This window comes from Cetorhinus maximus, chromosome 2 (genome assembly GCF_964194155.1).
Source record: "Cetorhinus maximus chromosome 2, sCetMax3.hap1.1, whole genome shotgun sequence".
Lineage (NCBI taxonomy): Eukaryota > Metazoa > Chordata > Chondrichthyes > Lamniformes > Cetorhinidae > Cetorhinus > Cetorhinus maximus.
Window position 1 is genome coordinate 14,035,703 of NC_135880.1, and position 14,317 is coordinate 14,050,019.

Consider the following 14,317-nt stretch of genomic DNA (forward strand, 5'->3'; position numbering starts at 1 on the left):
TCTTTGCAATCTCCTCCGACTCACAGCCCCAAGATAGCTATGCTCCTCAAATTCTGACCCCTTGAGCATCCCTGATTTGAATGATTCCACCACTGTTGGTCGTGCCTTCAGCAGCTGAGGCCCTAATCTCTGGAATTCTCTTTGCGCATTTCTTCCCTCATTTAGGACGCTCTTTAAAATCTACTACCTTGATCAAGCTTTTGGTCATCTGCTCTATCATTGCCTTATATGACGATCCAATTGTGATTAACACACAAAATGCCTTGGAACATTTTATTGCGTTTAAGGCTCTATATAAATACAAGCTGCCATAAACAGTGACAAATCACTTGTTAGGCCCAGCTGGAGTCTTGTGTACAAATCTGGACCTCTCAGTTAGTCATGTGAACAGAATGAAGATGCTGGGATTGTTCTCCTCAGAGCAGAGAAAGTGAAGGGGAGGCCTAACTGGGGTATTCAAAATTAGAAGGGGTTTCTAAATCGAAAAAAAAAGTTACTCGAATCGGAAATTTTAAATACCATTGATCATGGCGTATAAGTCAATCTGGTGTAAAAGACGACCCCATGTTTCTGACCCCAAAAATCATGTACTCAGCCGACAGGTTGACTGCCCACCTTTTCAGCCACAAAATGCTATACTCGCCTTAGGGGTCAGCCTCAATCTTTTGCCCCACCAATGGTTGTTTTATTTACCTTTTAACTGGGCACCAAGGATCGAGCAGATGATACAGGCTGTGTTGAGAAGGTGTGCGAGAGTTTAAGACATACACACATAGAGCAGACCCCACGTGGTGAGTGATGAAGAAAACTGAAATCTTCCAACAAAACAAAAAGATACAAAACTGATTTCAAGCTAAAAGTAATAACATTTGCTAACTCATCAAATTGCCGCAGCAAAGGAATTTGGTATTCTTGAAATATTGCTGCGAGAATCGAGGAAGAAGGAATCCACTCTGAAGAAGATGCTCAAGACCAAATGCGCCACCAGAACAGGGGCCAGTCACTGGCCTGATCTTGAGAAGCATGCATTGGAATAGGTCCTCGAAAATCATCAGAATGGTTACATTGTCATCAAAATGCAATACGCATATACGCACTGAAGTGGGCCAAATCAAACCTCGAGTCCAGCAAAAGTTTCAGAGCAATGGCTAGTTGGTGTAACCACTTTATGAAATAAAAACGTCTAGTGTTGCAGCAAAAGATCAAGATTGCTCAGAGATCAGCAAAAGACATTGATGCCAAACTACCAGTTTCCAGTGATTCATCACCAGACAGCAGCAAAAACATGATATTATATCACATCAGCAACATGGATGAAATACCGTGAATTTCGATAAGCCCAGCAATGGAACACTGGGAGTGGAAATGTTCAAAAATTGTTCCAGTGAAAACCACAGGATGAGAAAGACAAAATTCGTGGTGGTACTAGCATGTATGGCTGACAGGAATGAAATTAAAGCCTGTGGTAATTTTCAAACATAAAACTATGCTGAAAATCAAGTTCCCTGAAGGACTTCTTGTGCATGTTCATGACAACTGTTGATTGAAATGAAGTTGTGTGTGGAATAGCATCCAGGTAGCCTACGTAAAAAACACAGCTTATGAGTGTGGGACATGTTAGATCCCATACAACCAATGAGATTATGAGATCTGCAAACAAATAACATTTAAATTGCAAAAATACCAGGGGGATCTAACACTCATAGTTCAACCTTTGGATGTGTGCCTCAACAAGTCATTCAAGGATCACGTAAGCATCGAATGGAATAGGTGGATGGAGAAGAAACCTTCACAAAGAGTGGAGATATGCATGCTATTCCGCTTGATGTTTTGTGTGGTTTCATCTTCAAATCGTGGGATGCTATTGGTGTACAAACGATCACCAGATTGTTAAAAAAATGCAGAAAATCCAATTCAATGGATAGAGAGGGAGATGACTTATTGTGGAGGAATGATTCGAAAACCAAAAGCACCACCTCTGATTCAGAGTTGGATCCTTATGATGAGGCCACAGTCAAAGTGATTCAGAATGAATTTAATGAACTCTTTGCATTTATGTTGAAGACAACGAATTAGAAGGGTTTTAAAATGATTTCATTGTGGTGAAATGTATCTTTGTACAATTAATTTATTTAATAAACTGTGCCACATTAATAGGAATTACCAGTGCTTCTCTTTTACATTTCAAAATGGTGACCACCCACAAGGCTGGTTCACGTTTTATACATGGCATAAGTCAACCCCCACGTTTGGAATGATTTTGAGGCTTCAAAGGTCGGCTTATACATGACATCTATGGCAAAACAAAGTTTCGAAAACACACAGCAATCTAGACAGCATCTGATAGAGAAAAGACAGATTAATATTTTGGATAAGTTTTGAGATTCTAATGAAAGGGTTCACCCAGTATATTAATTTGTTCTTCTCTTAGATGCTGACCAATCCTGTCAGTATAAGACCATAAGAGCAAAAGTAGGCCATTCGAGTCTGCTCCACCATTCAATGAGATCACGGCTGATCTGATAATCCTCAACTTCACTTTCCTGCCTTTTCCCATAACCCTTACTGATTAAAAATCTGTCTATCTCAGCCTTGAATATACTTAACGACCCAGCCTCTCCAGCCCTCTGCGGTAAGAATTCCACAGATTCACTATCTTCAGAAGAAATTCCTCCTCATCTCTGTCTTAAATGGGCGACCCCTTACTTTAACATTATGCCCTCTGGTCCTAGACCCTCCCCACAAGGGGAAACAACTCTTAGCATCTACCCTTTCAAGCCCCCCAAGAATCTTATATCTTTCAATAAGGTTGCCTCTCATTCTTCTAAATTCCAATGAGTACAGGCCCAACCTACTCAACCTCCTCTCATAAAAAAATCCCTCCAAACCCAGGATCAACCTCGTGAACCTTTTCTGGACTGCCTCCAATGCCAGTATATCTTTCCTTAGATAAGGGGACCAAAACTGTTCACAGTATTCTAGGTGTGGGCTAACTAGTGCCTTGTATAATTTTAGCCAGACTTCCCTATTTTTATACTCCATTCCCTCTGAAATAAAGGCCAACATTCCATTTACCTTCCCTATTACCTGTTGAACCTGTATGTTGGCTTTTTGTGATTCATGTACGAGGACCCCCAAATCCTTCCGTAGCTTTCTGCAATCTTTCTCCTTTTAAATAACGTTCAGTTCTTAAAGCTTATTCTGAACCTGGCTTACTCATGCCAAAACTTTCGACTCACTTAATTAAAGATAATTCTATCTCCTACAAAAGGAGTTACAATTCTGTGAAGGTACTTAAACACAAGGGGCAGAATTTTGCCCTTAGTGGGCAGGCAGACCCCACCAGCTCGGTGGCAGGCAGGCAGCTGACCCCCGCCGCCAAAACTGGGCCTGCCGCCATTTTGAGTGGGCGGGCCAATTAAGGCCCGCCCAGCAGGCTGCCCGACAGGAGGGGGGGGTGTGATTCCCCAACTGTCAAAGTGCGTTCTTTCGCACATGCGTGTGAAAGAGCGCACTGCTCCCTGAGACTAAGTGCTGTCTCAGGGAAATTAGTGACAGTCTAAAAAAAAACTTTAAAAATAGAAAAATAAAAAAATTATTAACATGTCCCCCTCATGTGACAATGTCACACGAGTTGGGACATGTTAATAAGAAGCACAGAAACTTTATTAAAGTTTTTAAAAACGGACATGAAACCTCATCCCGTCGGTGGATGAGATTTCATGTTTTTTCAGAAACCCGCTGGGGCTCTGGCCTGCCCGCCAGCCTTAAGGTCTTTAATTAATTGGCCATTGACAGGTTGGCGGGCGGACAGCTGATTTTGCTGTCCGCCCGCCTTCCTAAAGATTCAAATGGGCCGGGATGACGTCGGGGATTCCTCCCGACGTCATCCCATGTTGGCGGGCTGGCCCCGCCCCCAACTCGCCGACAGGAAAATTCTGGCCAGGATCTTTAAAATGGTTTTATTTCAGATTCAAGAATTTTTAAGAAGTTGCTTCAACCTTTTCTTTTGTTAACTCCAATATGCGAACATTCCTATGGCACTATTATCTCCAACAATGGACCATGGTTAGAGAGGGAGAGGGGATTAGGCAGAGAATTCCAGAGCATGAACCAAGGTGGCTCTGGAAAATCTCCAAGTATTAGTTGAGTAAAAGGTACTTAATCACTTTTGAGTGATGAAGGAAACTCACTTCCACAAAGTAGTTTAGCTTTCACTGAATTTGCAAACAATAAAAGGAAACTATTTCTCAATCTTAGCTGATCTGTCAAGTTAGCTTCCTACAGGGAGTTATGAGAATAGACATGGAATTCTTGCACACAACTTAACAGTTGGTTGGGGAGCTACATTTACAAAGGCTCGGGAATAGACTGCCTGCCTGCTCTCGAATAATATCGGGTGCAAGCAACAATTGAATAAATGACTGGATAAGAATAAAAAATGCTTGAAAAACTCAGTAGGTCAGGCAGCATCTGTAGAGAGGAACAGAGCTAACGTTTCAGGTTGATGACTTTTCATCAGAACTGAAGAAAGAAATACAAGAGTTTTTAAGCTAGTGGAAGTGACCAGTGGAGGGTAGCAGGAAGGACAAAGGAGACGGATCTGTTAAATGCTGGAGTGGAGGCCAGGGGAGATTAAATAACAAAATATTTCATGATGCAAAGCCAACCACAGTTGTAATGGATATAGTAAAGAAACAAACGTTATTTCCAAATGAGGCATAAATGACTACATAAAACCATCTGAATGCAACAAAGCCTAAAGAAAGAAACAAGACCAAAACAGCAAAACTAAAAAAAAACACACATAGAACAAGATGGAGGCAGAGGTTATCATCTTAAGTTGTTGAACTCAACTTCAAGTCCAAAAGGCTGTAGAGTGCCGAGTCAAAAATGACTGGATAATATGATTTTGGTTGATATTGGTTGAGGGAATAACGTTGACCAGGAGACCCATGGAACTTTCTGCTCTTCTTAAAATAGTGGCATGGGATCTTTTAACAATTACCTAAATGGGCAGATGGGCCAACTGTTTAAAACTCTGAGGAAATGGTAATTTTTTTTTTACTGCAGCTCTGCAAAAATAGCTCAAATATTGATTGGGATAATGTTAGAGTAACTGCAAAGGAGGAATTTCTGAAGTGCGTTCAGGAGAACTTCCTTGACCAGTATTTTCTCAGTCCAACTAGAAAGGAGGCATTGACGAAGCTGGTGCTAGGGAATACGATGGGTTAAGTGGACCAAGTGTCCAAGGGAGAACACTTGGGTAAGAAGGATCATCGCATCATAAAAGTTTAGATTAATAATGGGGAAAAGCAAAGAACTATCTAACGTAAAATTCCAAAATTACCTTCACACCCACGACCTCTACCATCTAGAAGGACAAGGGCAGCAAATGCATGGGAACACCAGCACCTGCAAGTTCCCCTCCGAGAAGCCACTCACCATCGTGACTTGGAAATATATCGCCATTCCCTCACTGTCACTGGGTCAAAGTCCTGGAACTCCCTTCCTAACAGAACAGTGGGTGTTCCTACAGCATATGGACTGCAGCAGTTCAAGAAGATGGCTCACCACCACGTTCTCAAGGGCAATTAGGAATGAGCAATAAATGTTGGCCTAGCCAGCAATGCCTACATCCCATTAATGTATATATTAAAAAAATTCAATGGGATGATCAGAAATTGAGACAAGGCAAAATGGAACCAATGACAAGAAAAATTAATGGCACAATGGGTGACCTTTAAAGAAGAGATGTTTCCAGCACAGACTAGGTGTATTCCAATAAGGGAAAAAGTTAAGGGAAACAAAGCCAGGCCTCCTTCAATGATAAGGTAGGTAGAGAACATCAAGAAACATTAAAAAAAAATGTATGATTTACAGGGTGACCAACTGTCTGGATTTTCTGGGACAGTCCCGTAATTTGGCCTTTCGCCCCAGGTCAGGCCTTCCTTGGCCGTGGTTTCTCCCGGATCTCATCTTTTGCAAGAGAGGGTCTCTGCAGAGGGTCAGCTGTCAGTCCCGGCACATTCTTCCTTCATTTCTGCGCATGCGCCAGGCCCTGTGTTCTTCCCCCCTCCCCAATATTACTGGCTCGCCATGCCAAAGTATTCTTAAATTTTTCACCAGGAGTCGGTCACCCAATCGGTGCATGTCTGGTGAATTCCTCAAGTGAGAACCAGGCCAAATACAATAAGTTGAGAGAGGAAACCATGACTGACAAAGAGAAAATACGAGAATAGGATGGCAGTTAATATTAAGGGAACCCGAAAATCTTCTAAAATAGAACTTCTACATGAGGCATGTTGGTTTTGGAAGTACTTGTGTAATGTGGAGCAAACTGAAAAAAGGACTTGCTCCTGGGTCAGCCGCAATGTTTTTACTGGTTGTCAAAAAAAGCTCATGTTTTACAGACACTGGTTCCAAAGAAACTGTCAAATCTTACCTTAAGTGCCTCAATTTTCTTACGCTTTAGTTCAGTCTCATCACTAGATTCCTGCCCATCTGAACCATCGCTGTCACACTAAAGAATGATAGGGACAAAATGAGTACACAACTGCATCAACTCTTAAACATTAACTGATTTTGATTACATTAATAAAAGCTTACTGATTGGTGTTGCACACCCTATTAATACTGCAAGTAATGGACATGGTCTACAAGCATAAATACTTCCAATACACACACCTTTTGGTTTAATGGCAAAAAACAACATAGCATCTTCAACGCTGTAAAACATACCAAGCCCATATCACAGGAGTGGTATCACACATAATCCAGCACTGAGTTGCAAAAGGGGCAGGGGGTGGGGGAGAAGATTAGGGCAGGTAACCAAAAGTTTAGTCTAAGAATTGAGTTTTGAAAACATCAAGGAGGAGGGAAAGATAGAGCTGCAGAGACATTTGGGGAGGGAATTCCAGAGCTCAGTGACATAGCTGAAGGCATGGCCACCAATTATGACTGCTCAAAGAATAGCGTTACAACTACTTTCCTTAAGCCACTTTAGGATGAACAGTGTTCAGTGGCTTTGGTCAGTGCTGACAGAGAAGTAGATGCTTGGCCCTGTGGTAAAGAAGTTGTTTAACAATGAAAGCTTATTTGGCTTATGAAACTAAATGATAAGTGTGCTATTTTCAGAGCGCTGCTACAGTGACTGGTACAGTGTCCATTGAAAGTGCAGAAGTGGAAGAGGGCAGGCTGGCATCACTCCAATATTTCTGGGTATGACTGGGGACACAGCCCTATGATTTTGAGAAAGGAGAATTGAGGACAGTGAATCAAGTTTGCCAACATTGAAGGTGGTTTCAAATTGGGTAGCAGTGTTTTACAGTTATTCCAACAAACCCCTCTTAAATGGTATGCAATCATTAAAAGTGAATGGCACAAAGTGTGCCCACAGCCACAAGGAACCCACTGACAGAAAAGGGACATGTGGTTTAGTTATAATCTGGTGAATAATAAACTTTGTGCTGAACCATCTAAATAACGCACTATGATAGACGAGGATAAATTTCATTCTCACATGCTAAGTTGCCAACCTTTGCTTCACTAAGCAGAAGCCAGTGCACAGCAGAGATTACAGCAAGGGAAAATATAATTGACATGGTCAACAACCAACTCAACATTCAGTAAGGGCTTGGAAAGAAGGAGCCCCTTCGATCTTTAGGTGATTCAGGGAAATACACACCCTCGCTGCCCCAAAAAAATAGATATATGGAGTGGTCAAACATTTCCAATTAATCACTTCAATAGCTTCTTATGCTATTCATTTGCAAGAATTATCATCCCATTTAATAATTAAAACCCTTTCCAGATTTATAATTTCCAAAATCAAAATGACTCTGTCAGGGAAGAAAAGGATCTATTGAGGCCATTATAGACAGCAACTGAAATAGGAACCTCCAATAAGTAGAGACTAAAGGCATACCTTTTCTCCTCTAAGTTTCGCTTTAATTTCTTGTCTTTCATTAAAATTCTGCAGCCGTATTTGTCGGAGTCTTGCCAAGTACTCCTAATGAAATAAATATATATTACACCAAAGCCCAAGTTTCTGGGTCTTCAGAAACATCGATACTCTACTTCTAGACTGCTTAAGTGTTTTGTTCTATCATGGCAATATAAAGGCAGAATGGGATCATTATGAAGTTTCTATAAAGTAACACAAAAGTACATTCTTTGTGATTACTGCTCAAATACGTGGTTTGCTTTTGTGTTTTCAATTCCTCTAGCCAACAAGGACCACTTAGGTTCACCACATTTTCCTACAACTGATGCAAGTGAATAGGTAACAGGTCCCACTGTAATTCGCAATGATCAGTGTGCTCCTCATTCAGCCATTACCCCAGTCACCTGTAGTGGGAACAAGTGGCAAAAAAAAAGGTTTTACCCCACTGTTACAAAGGGACTGGATTGCCATAAATTGAGAATCCACAGCGTACAATCCAACTGAGAGCCAGCAAAAGCCCTCTATTGCATCTAACCAATAGACATATGCATCGAGCAACATCAGGACTTAAACCCAGGAGAGGGAGGTATGCCTCTTCTCCATCTGGGCATCAGAGGAAAGATAAATGCAAAATACTGAAGATACTGGAAATCTGAAATAAAAACAAAGTGCTCTAAAAACTCAGCAGGTCTGGCAGCATCTGTGGAGAGAGAGAGAGAAACAATTAACATTTAGAGTCCAATATGACTCTTCTTCCAAAGAAGAGCAGCAGGTCTTCTTCCAAAGATGAGTCATATTGGACTTGAAACATTAACTTTGTTTCTCACTCCACAGATGCTGCTAGACCTGAATTTTTTCAGCACTTGTTTTTATTTAAGACATCAGACCTTCCACGGTCGAATTGTGCATGCTGTTATATCGATTAAAGTGTAGGTAAATATGCATATTAAAGTTTCAATCCAGTATAATTTGACCTGCAGAGCAACGATACTTAAAAGCCCTTTTTTTTTAAAAAAAAGGTAGTATCTTCTATATCAGAGTAACTTAAAAAAAGTGATAATTAGGTTTTCATTTATGCATTCATGCAACAGTGTAAATTAAGAAATCTCCACCGATACCTCTGATTCCACTTATACAAATTAAAGCATTTGATGGAATTCTATATACATTATCCTTTTTTTTTTTACAGTTGCATTAGCATTCAAAGGACTTAAAGTAATTTTGATTTAACCAACTTAGGAAGAGGCAGAAAGATATCATTCAAGAAAGGAACCACAGTTATACCAAACCAGCAGTGAAAAAAAAGTGTAATCAGGCAAGTATCACTAAATCACAATACATCAATGCAAAGTCAGAGGCACTCTACTTTTATTTTTTAGGTAAAAAGAAAAACAAGATATTTGCTTAGCAGGAGCACCAAGACAAGAAGATAAAAAGCAATGTTTTAAAATAACACAGGGCAGACAGCAAAATTGAAAATAAAAGCAAAGAGATCTTTTTATTAAAAAAGAACTTAATTTGACTTGTCAGCCAAATCTCCATGATCACACATTGATAGATTTTGCAGCAAAGGGAGCAGGCCATCTGGCCAATAACACATTTGCCAAATATGTCTTTCTAACCCCAATGCTCTCCATATCTCTCAATACTCTTAATTCCCAAGTTATTATCTACATTCCTTTTGAACACCAAATGATTCTGCATCAATGGCATCCCATGCTAGTGTGTTCCGCATTCTTACAAATCTGCACTTGAAGAAGTTTCACTGAATTCACATTTCACCAGCTTTGTATAAATTCTAAGATTATATTCCTTTGTTCTGACCTCCACACAGCCATTAGAAAGAAGTCATTCTGCATCTGTTCTGCTGCCAAAGCCTTTGATTATTTTAAAAACTTTGATCAGATATCCCCTTCGCTCCCTCATCTCCAGGGAACATAGCCCAAGTTTTCACATAAGGTCTGATCAACACTCTTGTGCAGCCAGTTTAACTTCCTTGATTTTATATATTCTATATCTCAAGATCAATCCCAGCACCCAAATAGTCTTTGGTTAGCTTTTTGCTTCTGCAAATCTAGTTTATAACGATTTAAGTACGTGGGCCATTAAGGCCTTTGGTGCATCTAACCCAACAGGCTCTCAGTGCTTCCCAGGTAGCCTTTATTCTCATTTCCCAACCTTGCATTCAAAACATATCAGCTCACACTCGTGTTGAACTGTAGTCATTTTGGCCACTCTCTCAATCCTACCGATATCCTACTGCAATTTTCTGTTTGCTTTGTTCACTTTGTTTACTTCTGAGTTTAAAATTATTTGGGAGTGGAGGACCGGTATATCAGTTAGAGTAAAAAGTGGAGAGCCCAGCAACGATCACTGAGTGCTATTACCTCTCACTATCAATCTCAGAATGTCTCTTTAATCCCAGTTCTCCGCTTTCTTGCTCTTAACCAATTTCCTATCCCTAGTATCAGGGTTCTCTCTGATTCCATACGTCTCTCCCTCGATTGTAACCTCATGTGGAAACTCACAAAGTACCTCATAACATTTATCCTGCCACAATCGAAGTGACTGAAATGTCATATTTCATAAGCTATTAAAATTCAATAGGTTTCATTTAATAAGTTTGATTGGAAACAGATAATTCACGAAAGTGCAACAAACTGTTGAATTTCCTCCCCAAAATTCTGTATAAGCACACCTCAGCATCAGTCGGGTTTTTTTTATATTTGTTCTCTTTACATGCTAACGTTGGCACGACATTATCTATTGCACACATCTAGCTGCCCTAAGAACAAGACCAGGCCTGACAAGAATAAAGGGGCCAAAAACTTCTGAAGAAACCTGCAAGACTGGGTACCTGGAAGCCCAGTCAATTTTAATGGCAGAGTCTCATGAACATATTATGGTCCCACTTTCTGCCTGGCAGCTGGCCAAATGGACACCTCAGCCAGCAGCGAGAGGGTACGCCAGTAACAGGAGACTGCAGGCAAGGATCCTTGCTGGATGTTCTCCAGAAGTGATTCGGGCGGGGGGTGGAGGGGAGATGATCAGCAACTGGGAGCTCTGGTGGCTCTGGCAGGAAAGCTCCCACCAACAATCAGGGATTTGGGAGTGAGGATGGCTGGAGCTTGGGAATGTGGGAAACGAAAGGTTTTCTCTATGTGTCTGAGGAGAGCACTTGAGTTTGTCCAGGCCCACCAGGAGTGCTAAAAAAGAGCCACTTACACATAGTCGTTTTATAGTACAGTACTTGAGTATTGCTGAAAAAAGACAAGTCGTCAATTCGTCCTCATGGTTCACTGCATCCACGTATTTGTGGGCTGCGAAGACGCACAAAAGTGAGGACCCTTTACGCCCTACCTTTTCTATGACCAGTTCTGCACAACATGAATTGGCCAAATGGTTGGGAGAGTTGCTACAGCCAGTTCTGAGCAAATTTTCCACATACACGGTGAGGGATTCCTTCAAATTTGCTAGGACCATACAGCAATTGCATATCAATAGTGATGGCGTGTCCATGTGCTCATTTGACATTGCTAGCCTATTCACTAATGTACTGCTCAAGTAAGCCATAGACATTTGCACTGCAGCACTATATCATGGTGACCTAGACCTGTCACCATGTGTGAATCAGTATTCACTGAACTTATGAACTCAGTAACTTAGCAGTTGAGTTCAGTTTTAACCACACCATGTACGCCAAAATAGATGGTGTTGCTGTGGGATTCTCTCTAGACCCAGCTCTTGCAGACATCTTTGTTGGATTCCACAAGAAATGCGTCTTCAATGGAATGACACCCAACCTCCTAACCCTTGCATATTTCTGATATGCAGATGGTACAGTTACTACATTTGAATCCGCTTCTGCATCAAAGAATTTCCTTACACACCTTAATGGGCTCCATCCTGTGCTCAAATTCACCTTTGAAATGGAGCAGTCAAATGAGCTCCCTTTCCTTGACATGCTAATTGAGAAATCTGTCAGGGGTTCTCGACCACCATCTACCGCAAGCCCACCTTCACTGGTCAATATAAAAAAGTGTTGGGATTCCTGTAGTTCCATGCGCTATAAGATTGGCCTTATCAGAAACCTTGTAAATAAGGCCCAAGCCATCTGCTTACCATGCAAGCTTGGTGCTGAAAAAGGCATCCTATGAGATAATGGCTACCCTGATGAGATCACTGCTCGGTATATATCACGCAAACTCATGAATGGGCCTAAGGCCGTCTCTTTCGGCCCTGAAAGTGCACAGTCTGCCTCAGATTATCCTGGAAGGGTAAGGTATCAAAAATTTGAGCAACAAATGAAGCTAGCCATTTCACGCTGCTACTATGCAGTAGCAACACGAGCGGTGTTTGCCACGATCAGGATGTTGCCGTCAAGCCGAAAAGTTGTTCTGCCTATCACACAAATGAGTAATGTGGTAAATGAATTTCAGTGCCGGTGTAATGTGGCCATATGTCCCAAAGACTGGTGGATTGTATCAAACAGCATGTCCCTTCGCAACAGGCAAGGTACAGACTGTACCCAACCAGCCTGTTCTTGCAAAACTCAAACATAGTGTCCAACATTAGATGCAATTCTGCGATTGGACAACATTTACTAAACAATCCCGAGTGTATGATGAAATATGCTGACAACCAATTTAAGATTATCAGGCAGGCTCACAATGTGGCACGCTTACGCATTCTAGAAACTACATATATCAATATACAGGACCCTATTCATTGCATACGGAAAAAACATATACACATTGCACCTGTTTCAACTAAACAAATTAGGCGATAGCCATTCTCTGGGTCATTCCCCAGGGTAATGCCTTGACCAGAGTCAACCTGCCTGGTTTGAATTTAAACACGCTTGGCAGTTAACTGTCAGTCATCAGCTAACTTGTGCATTCTCCATGGCAATGCTTTACCATAGTCCACTCGCCAACCAATCAGCACTCTTCGAAGTATAACTTGTTGCCTTTACATTTGGTATTCTTACGAATTGTCCTGATGAGTACAAGGTGAAAAGCTTCAAAAACACATGTCTTTTTTCAGCAATACTCAAGAGCCATTTAGCTTGGGAATCTGGCTGCTCCTGTATCTCACAGGTCAGGCCTCCCCTTTCACTTTATGGTAGGTTTAAAGCATGTTTCTGAAAATGATATGGCACCACTTTGGTACAGTAATTTTATCCTCAGCTGCCTTTTGTGGTAGCTTCACATGTCCTCAATTATACTTTAAAATTTAAAGAAGCAGCACAAGAGTTGGGCTGCTTGATATTTTAAATTCCACTGCACCCTGTATCACCCCCACAACAATGGAGCCTCTTCCACAGCTGGTTGGGGGGGGGGGGGGCAGCGGATGGCAAGGTGCTCAAAATTCAGGTTCGCAAGTTAGCAGGGATGGGGCAAGATTCTGATGAATTGTGTGCAACTTAATCATCCCCTTAAATCAAAGCATAATTGCTGTGGGCACTTTGGTTAATTGAAGTTATTTGCACTCAGACAGGGCACCCCACTTTTCAATTCGAGATCCTGCCGGCTTTAAAAAAAAAGAGTTAAAAAGGGATTCTGTGTTGGGGGAGGGGGGTGGGAGTCAGAGTTTCTGACTATTGCAAATGAGGGGCCTCAGTGCTCTTGCATACGAATCATAGAAATTGTCCTGCATCAGCAGGTTAACTTAAGAGAAGCAAATGATACATTAGTCTTTAGAGTACAAGAGTAAAGGAGTCTTACTCATCATGAAAATATAATAATTTGCATAATATTGTAATTTATTGTAAAGGTAGGTTAATAGTGGGTTTTGGAATTGTGTGCGCGTGCGCATGCGCGTGTGGGGGGGGTGGGGGGGGAGATTTAATTGAACTGCAGACAGTCTGGAGCTTTTGAGTTATTAAAAGAAAAGCTAGATTTGAAATGCTAAATACGTAAACACGGCTGAAGTTTTAGAATTTGAGGTGTGAGGAACATTTGCATTTTTAGATAAACCAGAGTCATGATTTCAAAGAGATGGTAAGGTGTTACACCTAGCCAAAAGAGGTTAAGTCAAAAAGTGTGTTTATGTTTCCCAAAGATTACTGATTATGAGTACTCTGGTTTATATTACGGTAAAAGTAAAGTTGCAAAGGCATATTGGAACAAAGGAATTTCCATTAAAAAAGGAGAAACTTGCATAAAGGAGATGAGGTTATATGTAAGGAGGAAGGCTTTAAAGATCTAACAAGTGTGAAAAGCCTTCAGCCTTATGTATCAAGTTGCTGTCTACAGGAACCAAGGCCAAGAAAACTTACTGTGAATATCAATGTCTAGGGTACTGTGTGCGTTGTCTGGGTCTGTTGAAATCTATCTTGTTTTATTGTTGCCTTAATGGAGGTAGAACTGG

The 14,317-nt window shown here is 41.2% G+C and overlaps 1 protein-coding gene across 14 annotated transcripts in view; it reads right to left on the reverse strand.

The window, feature by feature from the left end:
• Positions 1-14,317, reverse strand: part of nek1 (NIMA-related kinase 1) — a 166,891-nt gene that overhangs the window by 58,548 nt on the left and 94,026 nt on the right. For 13 of the 14 annotated variants that reach the window (XM_078560992.1, XM_078560972.1, XM_078560953.1 and 10 more), the window contains 2 exons: positions 7,928-8,011; positions 6,446-6,523 (listed from right to left, as the gene is read on the reverse strand). In XM_078560992.1, coding sequence (XP_078417118.1) covers positions 6,446-6,523; positions 7,928-8,011 — 162 coding nt within the window. The remainder of the gene's footprint in view (positions 1-6,445; positions 6,524-7,927; positions 8,012-14,317) is intronic. The other variant, XM_078560982.1, reaches the window with a different exon arrangement.